At 41.7% G+C, this 14,216-nt stretch overlaps 1 protein-coding gene across 3 annotated transcripts; it reads left to right on the top strand.

The window, feature by feature from the left end:
* Positions 1 to 1,136: 1,136 nt before the first annotated feature.
* On the top strand, positions 1,137 to 13,741 carry rilp (Rab interacting lysosomal protein). Of its 3 annotated transcripts, XM_083773595.1 has the most exons (9): positions 1,138 to 1,872; positions 2,897 to 3,026; positions 4,462 to 4,583; positions 5,949 to 6,134; positions 7,412 to 7,563; positions 7,739 to 7,861; positions 10,134 to 10,220; positions 10,617 to 10,670; positions 12,079 to 12,201. In XM_083773595.1, exons 1-8 carry the CDS (start codon positions 1,510 to 1,512, stop codon positions 10,663 to 10,665), a joined length of 1,212 nt encoding a protein of 403 aa, XP_083629721.1. In that variant the 5' UTR covers positions 1,138 to 1,509; the 3' UTR covers positions 10,666 to 10,670; positions 12,079 to 12,201. The 3 variants fall into 3 exon arrangements, with proteins under 3 accessions (XP_083629720.1, XP_083629721.1, XP_083629719.1); XM_083773594.1 differs by lacking the exon at positions 10,617 to 10,670 and having other exon boundaries at positions 1,137 to 1,872; positions 2,900 to 3,026; positions 12,079 to 13,741; XM_083773593.1 differs by lacking the exon at positions 10,617 to 10,670 and having other exon boundaries at positions 1,139 to 1,872; positions 12,079 to 13,741.
* Positions 13,742 to 14,216: the final 475 nt, after the last annotated feature.

Here is a 14,216-nt window from a genome sequence, read left to right as displayed (position 1 = left end):
CCCCCTGTTAGGCTGATTCAAATCCACCTATAATGTCCCCTGACTATTTCTTTAGCCACATGATTTCAGAAAGTAGCATATATTTGATAGGAGACCAGAAGTATCACTGTTTGCGTTTTTAATCAATGTTTTAGGTTGTGTATGCCCGGCATATGGCATATGCATGGTGTATATGTGGTAAAGCATTTAACATGTCCCCCCTGTACACTTAAATATAGAGGTAATTGATACATTTATATAATTCTGAAAATATGGTTGATAGTTGATACTATATATTAAAATCTTACTCTGTGTTCACAATGTGCTACCATATTATGTGCTACCATATTCTTCATTACATGAGAAGTAATGGCCATCTTTAGCATAAAATGTCCCCCCTGTTATGTCTAAAATGTGTCTGCCCTGTTACAGTGTAAAATATATGTAAAATATGGAATAATGCATTAAGCTGGACAAATGTGTTTTTTTTCTGTCAGCTGAACATGCCCTCTTTCAGAAAAATTAATCCTGTAAAAACAATATTTTGTTTTGAAAAGGTTACTAGGCTGAAATGGCACCAATAGTAGGAATGACCCAATTATGCTAGAGAATGGCAATGTAATCCCCTTTGTCAGCACTGCAGCAGCTTTGTGGACCTTATTGTTTTGGAGTTGAACTTAAATAACCTAACAGTGATTCAACGAATTTTAATACACAGGACCCCAATGGAAACAAGCCATAATGCTTGAGTTATACATGTTTAGCCTTGTAATGTATTAAACTGTACTCTTCTGTACCTTTTGCAAACTGTTAATAACCTAATCAATCAAACTGAGTCGGAGAGGAGCATCTGCTATGCTCTCAAATTTAGAGCATAGCAGATGCTCCTCTCCTGTCATTTATGAGCAAGCCTATTTTATTCTATCCATCGGTGAAACACACATTCTCTGAATGTTCGGCTGATTGATTTGCGTTGTCTTTAGAGGAAATGTAATTTGTATGCTCTCTCTCATGCATTACGATTAGAGTATGGTCGACCTGGCTGGCATGCGTTAACATGTAGTAGCCTAGTACTCTTATTACATTGGTCAGAAAAGTAGGAGGAGTAGGAGGGACCAACATAGCAGGGCTGAGTGAGGCAACAGTTCTGTCTGCTACAGTGCAACTGCATTGCCTTGTACTCGATGTTCTTTTTATTATTGTGAGCTCTATATTTTTTATGGCTGGACAAAAAACAATACGGATGTGTTGTCTGGAGAAAATGCTGAGCGGGTGTAGCGGTTTTGTGGACCTTATTGCATTTTGGACAACAACTTACTGACTGCACATGGTGATCTCAGTTGTGTTTTTAATTCAAGTTCGTGTGTTGTAGGCTATTCATCACGAATCAGAATGTTGTCCGCTGACATTTGAGACGCCTGCTTTTCAGATAATAACCTCTACGCGGTTGTGTAAATGTAGTCTCGGTTTCAACTTTCGAATGATAAAGTGCACTTGTCTGCCCTGCTGCTGAGCTGACTGGGCGCAGAAATGGAGATAACATGCGAGGCGAGCGACAGCACGCCTTTAATACCAGAAGCGAAAAAGACAGACGGCTGCTTTGAAAGGTCGTTCTCGGCGCTGACCGTGGACGACGTCTACGACATAGCCAAGCTGGTCGGCTCCGAGGTGGAACGGCTCATCGACAGCTACGGCAACGAGAGCGCCGCGGGACTGGTGCCCAAGATCGTCAAGGTCCTGGAGTTGCTGGAGAGCTTCGCCTCCAGGAACCATGGCCACAAGCTGAGGGAAGAGGAGCTGCTCAAGACCTTCGAGACGCTGCAGCTGCAGCAGCAGAAGAAACAACGCGCCGGGAAGGACGCGGAGGCCAACGACAAGACTCATGAAATACGAGTGAGGAAAGAAAGACATCCCGTTTATATTTACTCGTACGGCGGCGGTGTCGCTGAGCGAAAACATAGCCGATATGATAGGGTTCTGAGCTTGCCTTGCAGATCTGTACACTTTCGCTTATGACGCATGGAAGCCTTTAATCCCCTCCCGTCTGGGTCTGCCGTTGGAATGAAAAACCTTAGCCTACAAATTGTACAACAACAAGCGTACGTGCTTGATTAATGTTGCTTGACCCCAGTCAAGTCAAGTGCACTCTTATTATTTGTGTTTATGCGTGGCAAATGTCACTTTGACTGTGACATTGATTGATTGCTACCCAGGCCAAGTACTGAACAGGTCACCGCCAATTTACTGAACGAAGTGTATCCCAAGCCGTGCATATCCACAGCTTCCTAAGCCGTGCATATCCACGGATATGCCTATTCCCACTATTATAGGCTGAGGAAGAAATGCCACTTGACAGGTTGCTCTCTCACACACACACACACACACACACACACACTTCTATATATATTGAGGTTCCTCAATATCATGATGCACCTGCTGATCAGTGCCATGCTGCTGCTACGCCTACAGTGCTACAGACTACTGTTTTAGAGCAGAGGAAGTGGTGTGTGTGTGTGTGTGTGTGTGTGTGTGTGTGTGTGTGTGTGTGTGTGTGTGTGTGTGTGCGCGCGGGGGGATATTACTTCCTTTCACTCCTTTCACTGGTACTTTCAATCTGATTAAAGGCAGTGCAGCTGAGTGAGTCTCATCCCTCAATACACTGTAGCAGAGCTCTGTTCATTATTCTTCTGTTATTGTCTCCACCAGGCCGTGTGTGTGTCGGTCCGTCCATCGTTACCAGCTAATCTCCGGCACCGTTGCCGGTCGCTGCCAAATTTTGCGAAATACACGTATGCGTGTCTCAAAGAATTGGGAGGTGTATGCTTTGGGTTAAATTATCCCAGGTGTAAATACAGGTACAGATATTCATATAGGGTATATCAATGCTTCCCACTGACGGTCAAGCTCCTTCCCTCAGCAGCAGGAGGCGCAGCAGAAGGAGGAGCAGTTGAAGGGGAGGTGTGAAGACCTGCAGGCTCAGGTGCAGCAGCTCCGGGATGAGAGACAGGAGCTTCAGAGTAGGCTAAGGGGCAGCCATGCCCAGGAGGGTAGGTACCTGTTTATCACTCCCTCCATGAGCCATTTCTGTTTTACTGATGATTTTATTGAGCTCTCACTCTCAATAGACCAACTTCTTCAAACCAACGGTCATAGTAAACCAAAACACAGAAAAATAAACAACGATCAGAAAAACCATAAACATGCATTGTTGCAATGCTGCTTTAATGACTCATTTATTAGTAAATATGGTCAGCAATCACATCACTTTCACTCCATCAATATTGTTTTATAATGGTGATGATGAAATTATTTAATTTAGTGAGCACATAACTACCAGACATTTGAGAACTGGAGTTATGATGACTTTAAAGGTATATTCAGTGATTTCAGTCAAAAAACCTTAGGTTTCGTTTTTGGCTGTGGGACCCAGCCTTTCGTCCAATCAGGATAGAGAGTCAAAAACGAAACCTATGGTCTTTTGACCCCCAGGGGTTAACTGGGGACAGGGAGGAACTCCTTATATGGTCAGCACACTCTATAGTAGGGAGGATTATCACAACAAAACAAAAAAAGTGATATTTGAATTAAGTGAAATCACTGAATATAACTTTAACCTAAAGTTCCCAAATACCTCCATCCTGCTACAGTTTCCAGTTCTGTTACAGGAGACTAGAAAATCATGAAAAAATAACCAGTGAATTAGATTAATTCCTTATAAATAATAGTCACTAACTCACTAACACTTAGCACTAAACAGAAACCATTCCAAAGTAATGTGAGCCACGAGAATGGAGTCGTTCTGCTGACTCATACTTGTTAGGACATGTGGTAACACTAAACAGCCAAATGCTGACATAATTAATATACTGTGATTTATTTGTGAAGTGAGTGTCCTGCAATCCACAAGTGCATTTCAAATGTATTTCTGATGTTGACTAGATATATTTGGACAAGGTCTATCTATTTATCTACATTATTTGTGCTCTGACATTTGTGACTTTACTGCAATGGGTGTATTGCCTTTCATGTGGAAAGAGCTGTTCAGGTGCTACAGTTTCCTATAGCTCCACATTGACCCTGTTCTACAGTATGTGGGACAGTCAATGCTGTAGCTTCCATCGCTACAACAATTTACTTGATTGTTAACTAAATTAGTTAGACTTTTAGTCATGTGGTAGTTAATTGCCTACACCAGGCCGAAGGCTTGGGGAGAGAGTATGTTTTGCACTCCGTCCGTCCGTCCGTGTGTGTATGTCCATCCGTCCGTCCGTTACCAGCTAATCTCCGGCACCGTTAAGCCGGTCGATGCCAAACTTTGCACACACACTTCCTAGATACCAATGATGAACCTCTGCCACAAATATTCCAAATATTCAAATATTCCATTCTGTACACACTTTGTACCATTTGTACACACTCAAAGTTATGGATGTCCTTAACATTTTAACGTTTGAAAACCATATCCATGTGTTTGTGTGTCAGATCGCGTGCAACGACAGGAGAGAGAGGTTATGCTGAAGCTTAAGGAAGTAGTAGACAAGCAGCGGGACGAGCTGAGGGCCAAAGTACAGGAGATCTCCACGGTCTCCAAAGAGGTGGAAGCGGTAAGGAGAGACACAGAATGTACATAGTGTACACACTAGCTTTGGTCCATAGCCTTAAAGACGTGAAGTCATTATATGGACCAGAGCTAACACACACATGCTCTGGTCCATAGCCCTAAAGACATGAAGTCGTTATATGGACCAGAGCTAACACACACACATGCTTATCATTGCTGTCGGGTGGAAACCTTGTATGTCCAAAACCTTTTTTTTTTTTAAAGAAAAAAACCTGTGTTCAAATGGATCCATTTTAGCTATTTTTAGCTGCACGCTCTTGTTAATACTGTTCTTTACATGTGTATATGTATGTATGTATGTGTATATATATATATATATATATATATACCGTATATTCTTTGTGGTACAGTATTTTAAAAACCTGCAGACACACATAACCACTTTAATTTAAAAAAAAAAAGAAAGAAAGAAAATCTAAAATAGTAGAAATAGAAATCTATAATATAACAACATTCTGAGATTATAGTATCAATGAAAGGACACCCGCACAAACACATTTATGCACAACACAGTTATGTTATCAAGGTGGGTGACCTATTTTTCTGCCTTGTTGACTGATACTTCACTCCTTTTATTACTATCACGTTCATATGCATTCCTGCACCAATTCACATTTCTTCATTATTCCACCTTGTATGTGCAAAAGTGTACTACTAATCTGTAAGTGGAAAACAGTAATTATTATTCATTTACTAGCTTTTGTTAATATAATAGTCACATAGTGCCATTTTGTTCATTGTCCACTAGTTGAGCAGCAATTCATAGACTGGGAAATGCCCTACCCTACTTGTTGTCCTGTGCTATGACAATGACATAAAGGATAAAATGTTTAGTTTGTCAGCCAGTGAAGCAAGTGTGCTGATACATAACTGGATGAGCCACACTTTGGAATTGGGATGAGTCTAGGGTCTAGGCAGTGACTCCCTAAAACACAGGTTCTGTGTGTGCATACATGTGTGTGCGTGCGTGCGTGTGTAGACATGTTCTGTCGTGTAATGATTGAAACAGTAACTACTGGGTGTGGGTTTGTTTATGTTTTACTCTTTTCTTCTGGGATCATGTGACTCAGACTGTTGTGAAATCAGTGAATGTTAGACTGGATAAACCACACAGTTTATCCAGCATCTCTGTCTGCTCAAATGGACACCTAGGAGATTTCCTTCTATAGCCTGAAGTGAATGTTAGCTTTTGTTTTAAAGAATTTCTGTCATCTCGGTCCTGCATTCCACCCCTCCCCCGCTGTTTAAGTCTAAATCCTATGTACTGAGTCCTTTCACATCAATCTGGGAGCTAATTCATCATATGTTTTTTTTGTTTGTTTGTTTGTTTTTGTTTTTGTGTCCCCAGCTCCAGGAGCAACTGGAACGTTTCATGAAGATGAACGGAGAGTTACGACACAGGCAGAATGTCCTGCAAGCCCAGTTGACGAGCGCTGCAGAGAAGAAGGCTGACATGGAGGCTGACCTCAAACAGAAAGAGAAGGAGATAGAACGCCTCAAAACGAAGCGAGGCAACGCTAACCCTAGTAGCCCAGTAAGGACGCCAGTCTGTCTGTCTCTGTCTCTCTCTCTGCAGGGTATACAGTATATATCTATTCTATATTGGAGAACTTGTACCCAACACATGGCAAGAAACCCAAAGCCACAACAGCTACGTCGCTATTGCAACACGCACAACACCATCTTAAACACTACACCCACACACACTCACACAGCAGTGACGTCACACACTTACCTTCGCAGTGTCCGGGACCTATCTCCTCCTATCGCGCCGAACGCCAAAACTCGACACCACCCGCCAAACAATGGCACTGGCACTGCCACCAAAAATGCCTCCCTTCCACAATCACGCCGCCAATGCATTTGTTTACTACAAACATTATCGCCCGAAGCACCCACACCCCCGGAACACTGTTGCCCTTTCACCACGCTAAATTCGCCAGGTCTATGCAAGTGAGCACAAATTACATGTGAGAAAATGCATTCACAAGCCCACAAATGCCATTCAAATGCCATTCAACACACACGACTCGCTTACAATTCGCCAACCTGGCAACTACTACCCCGTCTTTTAAGCCACTCCCCTGTGCTGCTCTGATAGTCTCCCTGACAGTCCTGTCCGCAGGAGAATAAAACAAGGAAGGAGAGGAATCTTCGCCTCACGACACGCACACACACAGGAATAGCCGTGCAGCCATACACGGCGCCAGCGAGACAGGACGTTATAATCTTGAGTTTCATTAAATAACTGTCTTTCTCCGCGTGCGCACACAACATTATTCAACTGAAATGCGTAACGCCAATATTGGGCTAATATAGGTAATATGCTACCAATATGTGGGTAGCCTACAGCCAGGGATTTACCCACGGAATGAATATATATATATAATCATCTATACCAGGGCTGCCCACACTTTTTTTACTTCAGAGCTACTTTCAAAACGACCAGCAAAATAAAACTATCATCCCATTGGTTTTTATTTTTGGTATTTGACTTTGCTACTGATGATTGTACGCAACAACAAGTATTGCATTGTGTGTTTGAGCTGACAGGCCCTTTTTGATGTCAATCAATCAAGTCATCTCAGGTCATCTCAAGCGGCAGATGCAAAAATAGTTTTTTATATTAAAATTATATATTTTTTTAGGGCCATGTCATGTGGTCTACCTGCAAAGCCTTTGTGATCTATACTGGTAGATCCTGATCTACCTTTTGGGCACCGCTTAACGTCAGATAAGCTGTGGAGGCTAGGGATTTGGACTCAACCTTGCATCAAACACAGACTGACCATTTTTACCATCTCTCAACAGTCCAGTCCACGTCTGACGTCTATGGAACAGACTACAGGTGATCCCGACCCACCCTGTTTCACCAAGAAGGAGGTACGCGACATACTACACGAGAGGAATGAGCTCAGAACCAACCTGTTCCTGGTCCAAGAGGAGCTGAACTACTACCAGAGGTGCAGTGGGGTGTTATATACATTTTAGGCATTTAAACTATTGTGGTGCCACATATAACTGGGTGTAATGGTTTTTACAATGGCATAGAATTAATGTTGCGTTTTTCATTTATAATATTGATCACATCAGTGATCTGACTTATTAAGTTATTTTATATGTGTGTGTTGTCCACAGGGAGATCATAAATGATGAAAGGTGTCCTGGGTTCCTGCTAGATGCTATCCGCTCCACGATCAGGAAACAGAGGACGGTTATCAAGGCCAAGATGCTGGGAATTCATGTGGATGAATGCAGCAGGTTTGACTCTTACTCTGTCTCTTGTCTTACGTTTTATTATTATTTTCTCTCTCTCTCTCTCTTCCCAAAACAACAGCAGCAATAACAATTAAGCCGATAAGAGTTATCGGCAGCACAAGTGAGGGTTTGCATGCAAGTTTGCCACACAGCAGCAGTATCACTGTGTGCTGCAGTAACTGACTAAAAAAATATGTCATAGCACTTTAGATACAGAGTCGGTTATGACTATGCTCTTTAATTTACAGAGATCCAACAATTCACCCATGACTCATGAGCAACATTGAACTGAACCTGGCTTTAGGGGGGCAGAGAAAGAGAGAGAGAGAGGGGGGGGGGCAAGGGAAGAGAGAAACACAACAATGCACAGCAACAACTATGACTATAATAACAGTGTGCAGTTATACTCCATGGAAACCTTCGGTCTGCTGCTGGGGGGTCCATAATCATGATCCATGGATGCCTGTGAGGCAAGAAAGCACAAAAAGAAATGGGGAAAGGAGCTTGGTGAGGCATGGAAAATCTTCCGGCAGTCTATAACAAGCTATAGCAGCATAACTAAAGGCTAGTCCAAGGTAAGCCTGAGGCAGCCTTAACTGGTATATAAGCTTTTTATTTTGAAGTTAATGTTTTAAAGGTTTTATGACATTCATTTTCATTTATTTTTCTTTTTCTTTTTTCTTTTAGGTTTTATGACCTCAATTACACCCAAAAAACCTGAACTTTGAACATTCAGTGGATTTTCTGTGGTCTGAAGTTTTCTTTGGGGTTTTTTGGGCCTTTTGAGCTACAATGAAAACAGGCAACACAGTGAAACAGTGACATCTGCTGGCAAATCCCATTGACATATATGGGATTTGCAGTAAGTGATGTCACTTACTGCCGGCAAATCAGAGCACCTGTTTGAGCCAGAAAACCCCAGATCACAGAAAATCTACTGAATGTTAAAAGTTCATGTTTTTTGGGTGCAATTGAGATTAGAAAACCTAAAAAAAACAACAATTCCAAAACCTTTTTTTTAATGTCACAATCCCTTTAAGACATCTTTTAAACATAGAGAGGGTGTCCTGGACCAACACTGAGAGATGGTTCCAGAGAAAGGAGCCTGATAATTGAAGGCTCTGCCTCCCATTCTACTTTTGGAGATTTTAGGAACCACAAGTAAAATTGTATTTGAAATGGAAAATAAACAACAAAATCAGCCTATAGGACTTCATGGCCTTGTAAGGGCGTTGTAGGTGATGATAAGGACTTTAAATTATATTCTGGATTTGACAGGGTGCCAGAACAGAGAATCTAATATGAGAGAAATATGATTGTTCTTGTACTAAGCGTGTCTTAGAGACTTGTTGCTTGATAATAAGAGATTGTAACAATACAGCTTTGAGGTAGCAAATATGTGGACTAGTCTATCTGCATGTTTTTGAGACAGGAAGTGCCAGATGTTTGCAATGGTATGTAGTACTGTATGTGAAAAAAGGCAATCTATGAAATTAGTTTCATGTGGGAGTTCTTGTGGGACATAAGATTCCTGAGATAATGCCCAGATTCCTTACATAACAGTGATGCTGGAGTCCACAGTAATATCATCCAGAGTAGCAACATCATCGCAACACCGATAACACCGATAAATACGCCTACTGATTGGCAAAAAACTGCTTTCTGGCCTTGACAGCCTATACATCCAAACAGAAAGTCCTATCTGATTGCATTAAACAAAGTTAAACTCAGTTTGCCACTCGATTTGCCACTCACTTTATGCATGCGCATGCCCTCTATTGGACCCCTGGGGGACACTAGTCAACAAAGTTCAAGTGGTTAAGAATGCACGTTTATTGCAGGCGGTATAACTGACAGTCAGGTTTTTACTTATAACCTTTATAACCTTTACTGTTCAATGTTCAGCTCATAAAACCATTGCACATTGTTAGTGGGATATTGCTGACACACCCACATGACATCAGGAACATGACATCCACGGTAACAATTTTGGCTTATAATCAGCTTACTGCGCTGAGTAGTTCCCTGTTGAGCGCACCGCCCAAAAACTAGAGACCTGTCTATGACACTTGCTCCTCCACATTGAATTTAGATGTCCGATCATCTGGCAAGGTGAGACTAGTGCATAATTGCACATGTACTAGTTAACATACCTTACAGATTAGTTAAAATAAAAATGTAAACCGCAAACAAACGCGCGAGCGCATACACACACACGCACATACACACAGTCACACACATATTTCATATGGTTTTCATTTGTCTCCACCGCCAGTGATGAGGAAGAGAAGGGTCCCTTGTTTGAGCAGACAGAAGAGGACAGCACCGATGGGAGACCAGCCGAATCTCGAATCAGAAATCTGTGAGTACAAGTTTCAGCCTAAAGATCCATACAGATGTCTAAAAGACTGTATATAATACCCTTCAAAATACACCCTTCCCATGTACAGTATATTAATGACACACAAAAATGTTGTATTTTGAATAATGTTTTTTATTTATTTATTTTATATAAAAGTACCCCCTTGATTTTGCTGCATATCAACACCTTTATCCTCATAGAAAAGGCAAGGATCTATGAATATGCAAATTGGCAACAAAATAATTACCCATAATTCCAAGACAGCAGCTTATCTTCTTTCCGAACATGTCAGTACATTCAGCTTCCTGTATATGCTGAAGTTAAAGGTGCCATGTTACCACATATTGGACTATATAATAGGTTTGAACTATTGGTGACATCACACATGTGACTCAGATTTCAGGGAAGTACACTGAAGCTCTCCCTCTCCAGGGGAAGACTATGAAAAAGGTGACTAACTTTAGTTGTATTTCATTGGTGTAACTTCAACACTATCCCTTCTAGTACTAATTTTGGGTCCCCTCTTGCTGGTCGCTGGTTATTTAGCTAAACCGACTAACCCATTGTTGTTGAACAACATATCTTGGTGCTAACAATAGAGTATCCAGTTATTATTACAGCTTTTTCTCCCAATTTAGTCATGCCAATTAATTCCTCCCACTGCTTGCCACTGCTGTTGCACCCTTTTGGCTAACCTGCCAGTGAAGAGCCCCCACTGGGAGGACTTGGCGCATCCATCCTACTCCCCTTGCTTCCCTCCCCTGAACACGGCCTTTTGTTTCATAATACTGTGTACTGTAGATGATCTGCAAGCCAGATGCACTGCAGTGGATTCAAACCCCTAGACTGCAGTGGTGGGCAGGTACTTCTTTACCCCTGCGCCACCTGACTGCCCTGAAATAAAAGTTGATTGATTGATAGCGTATTTACTTGAGAAGGACATTTTGAGGGAAACCCCCATTGATTCAGCTTTCAGCACCAAGGACATGGCTTGCAGTCACTAGCTAAGTACTAAAGCAATACTCCAGCTAAACGCTTTTGAAGGAGCAGAGAGCGAGGAGAGAGGAGGCTCCCAAAGCTGCTTGGAGTGGGTATCAGTGGCCCCTTTTCCACCAGGGCTGAACCGGTTCGGTTATTCTTCCCGCCTAATATTGAATCAGCTCAGAGTGTTTCCACTGAAAATGAATTGGTTCAGAACCCTTAAAGTTGGTTTGAAACTGGAATCAAAAAATGGCCACCGGTTCCGTGAAAGCACCAAGGTTCCAAAAATGTACAGAACCAGTTCTAGAACCAAAGTTATTTTGGTGAAAAAGGGGATACATAAAGTATAGCCTATTTTCGCTGTTTTACTTTCTTTCTCCTGTGACATATATATTCTCCTCCACATGACAGCCCTACGGGATCCGGAGTGTTCCAGCTGTGTGACACATCATAAGTAATCACTTCAAAATGAAGTGGACAGAGCGTGAAGTATTCTCGTTCGTTAAAGTTAACCCAATTGATTCCTCCATCCTCCATTACTCAATTCACTCAAGAGGTTGCACCGAAGTTGACTTTTGTGCACAAGATATGTCTTGAAAATAATGAGATGGCTTTGTCATGCACATCATTGCCCATAGGCCATAAGACCTTTCACATTTCTCACAGGGACAGTTGTTAAATAACAACAATGACCACCACCAGAAACACAGTGTCCTTGCAGAGATCATCTGCAAGGTCCCCTGTTTCAGTTAAGAGATTGACACCACCTCAGTTCTAAGATCTGGGATATCTTCTATCCTTCTAACCTATGTTTAGCTCTAGCCCTCTGCAGTAGATTTTGACCTCAGGCGTGTTTTATCTCCCTTGTTGCCAATAGCTTTGGTTTCCTGACGGGTTCAGGCAGTGCCCGGAGCCCCAACCACATGAGCACTTCTGTCTCCACATGGGAGATCATTGGAGATTCTGAGGTCAACGGGGTGAGCTGAATTGAACCCATGGCCTTCTCTGTGAATTCCTCATGTACTGCTGCACTGTGCCCCTACATTGCCTTCTGCTTTTCTGAAAAGAAAAGCCTGCCCTTTACATGTGCTTGTAACCTTTTCCTTATCCTTTATGTTGACAATGAAGTTATTATATGGTTTTAAAATATAATATAATAAGAGGTTGTCAAGCAAGGGGGCTCTTTTGGAATTTAAGGAAAGTGAAAGTGACATTGCTTGTCATGAAACCATTTCCTTTTTCTTCTTTGCTTTTATTCTATCATACTTTCTATCACATCCTGTATAGTAAGTTTCACTGGTGTTACTGTATTTCTCATTGATGTGATTATGGACAGCACTGGCATACATAGTGTTGCACAGCTGCTGCATTCACATGGAATCAGGCAAGCCGTAGACGGCAGGACGGTAAACGGAACAGGACGGCCCGGCAGCCAGAACTGGCCACGGTAACGGCAGACAGCAGTTCATCAATGTTAAAATATGTAATCTTTTTACCGTGCCGTCCAGCAGGTTTTGCTGTTTGCCGTCTACCGCTACCTTATTCCATGTGAATGCAGCATTTTTAAGAGAGAGATACTTTAAAACTTTTGTCATTGATCTTATATATCCACAAATTATTCTCAGTGAGACTGTGTATACTGTATAGACACTAGAGAGGGGAAAAAATGTATAAACCAAAGATTTTACCATGATGTATTATGAAATGAAACTTGTATTGGAACCAATCAGTACTACACTTTTGTACCACAAGGGGGCATTGGTTCATTGAGAATACTATTAACCTACATAATATTTTAAATTTTAACTTGAACTAATCGCCTAACTTAGGGTATATTTGTGTCCTTCCCCAACCCATGTGTGGGTATAATATGTCATGACTAATGGCATTTAGCACTTTTATTATCTTAAGTAAGATGCAGCTTGCCATTGATTCCCAGTCTATTCTGTAACTGTGAATACATACACTGTATTCCCCCATCCTGAATGTAATCACTCCTAAAAGGATTTCTGCGATAGCATATCACAATAAGGATTGTGTTCAATTGTGTACATGACGTGTGGCATTTACTGGGGCATCAGCCTGTGCTTCACTTCTAGAGGAAGTGTCTGTGTTTCCTTTGGGGGAAATGAGCGATGGTGAGTAGGCTTTCTTCTGCCCCTATAACCATATGTAGTTATTAAGTTATTGCCAGACACACACGCCACAGTAGCTGTGTCTTATTGGCCCATTTCTATTTTGTTGTACGACCATGTCATGAGCCAAATATTGTCAGCAATGAACATGGTTGTACGACAATGTATCAATTAGATTGTAATGCTCTCCTCCGCTTGCACACCATAGTCGTACACAAGTAGTGAAAGAAGGTTTTCAGGCATATGGTTGTTGCAGGAGAAAATGTTTGATCCTTGTCACATATTTTCATATTTTCCTACACATTAAATGTGTATACAATGTATTTTTGTACACATGTTTATTTTTTTGTTATGAAAAGGTTCTTTGGCAACTAAACCTGAATAAAGATCTTATTTAAAATGCAATCATGAATTGTGTGTGTGTGTGTGTGTGTGTGTGTGTGTGTGTGTGTGTGTGTGTGTGTGTGTGTGTGTGTGTGTGTGTGTGTGTGTGTGTGTGTGTGTGTGTGTGTGTGTGTGTGTGTGGAAACATCCGTCTGTTGTGTCTTGGTCCTTTTAGGATCTCTTATGTATTGAATATGAAAACCCCAGCAGCAGATCAAGTACGGATGTTTCGTCCCTCGGCCTTACTGACCCTGATACTGGTCTGGTCTGGTCAGTATCAGGGTCAGCATCATGGTCAATATCATGTCACTATCATGGTCAATATCATGTCAGTATAATTTTACATGATACTGACCATCATGTAACTCTGTACATACTATGTATGTTTGATGACTCATTGGAGATGCACTATGACTTAATTCAAGCAACTCCCCTCTGAGGCACTGAAGTATTCTGGGAAAAGGTGACTACTGTGCACGTGTGTTTGTGTGCATGT

The sequence above is a fragment of the Protomyctophum parallelum genome (genome assembly GCF_964188405.1).
Source record: "Protomyctophum parallelum genome assembly, chromosome: 9".
Lineage (NCBI taxonomy): Eukaryota > Metazoa > Chordata > Actinopteri > Myctophiformes > Myctophidae > Protomyctophum > Protomyctophum parallelum.
The sequence above is the reverse complement of the archived record's forward strand: the minus strand, read 5'-3'. Positions and strand labels throughout refer to the sequence as shown.

Excerpts from the sequence above, each read along its gene's own strand:
- rilp (XM_083773593.1), top strand. The coding sequence starts at position 1,510 with ATGGAGATAACATGCGAGGCGAGCGACAGCACGCCTTTAATACCAGAA. Across the intron at positions 6,135-7,411 it reads ACGCTAACCCTAGTAGCCCA|TCCAGTCCACGTCTGACGTC; the intron begins GTAAGGACGCCA and ends ATCTCTCAACAG. Across the intron at positions 10,221-12,078 it reads GAATCTCGAATCAGAAATCT|CTTTGGTTTCCTGACGGGTT; the intron begins GTGAGTACAAGT and ends TGTTGCCAATAG.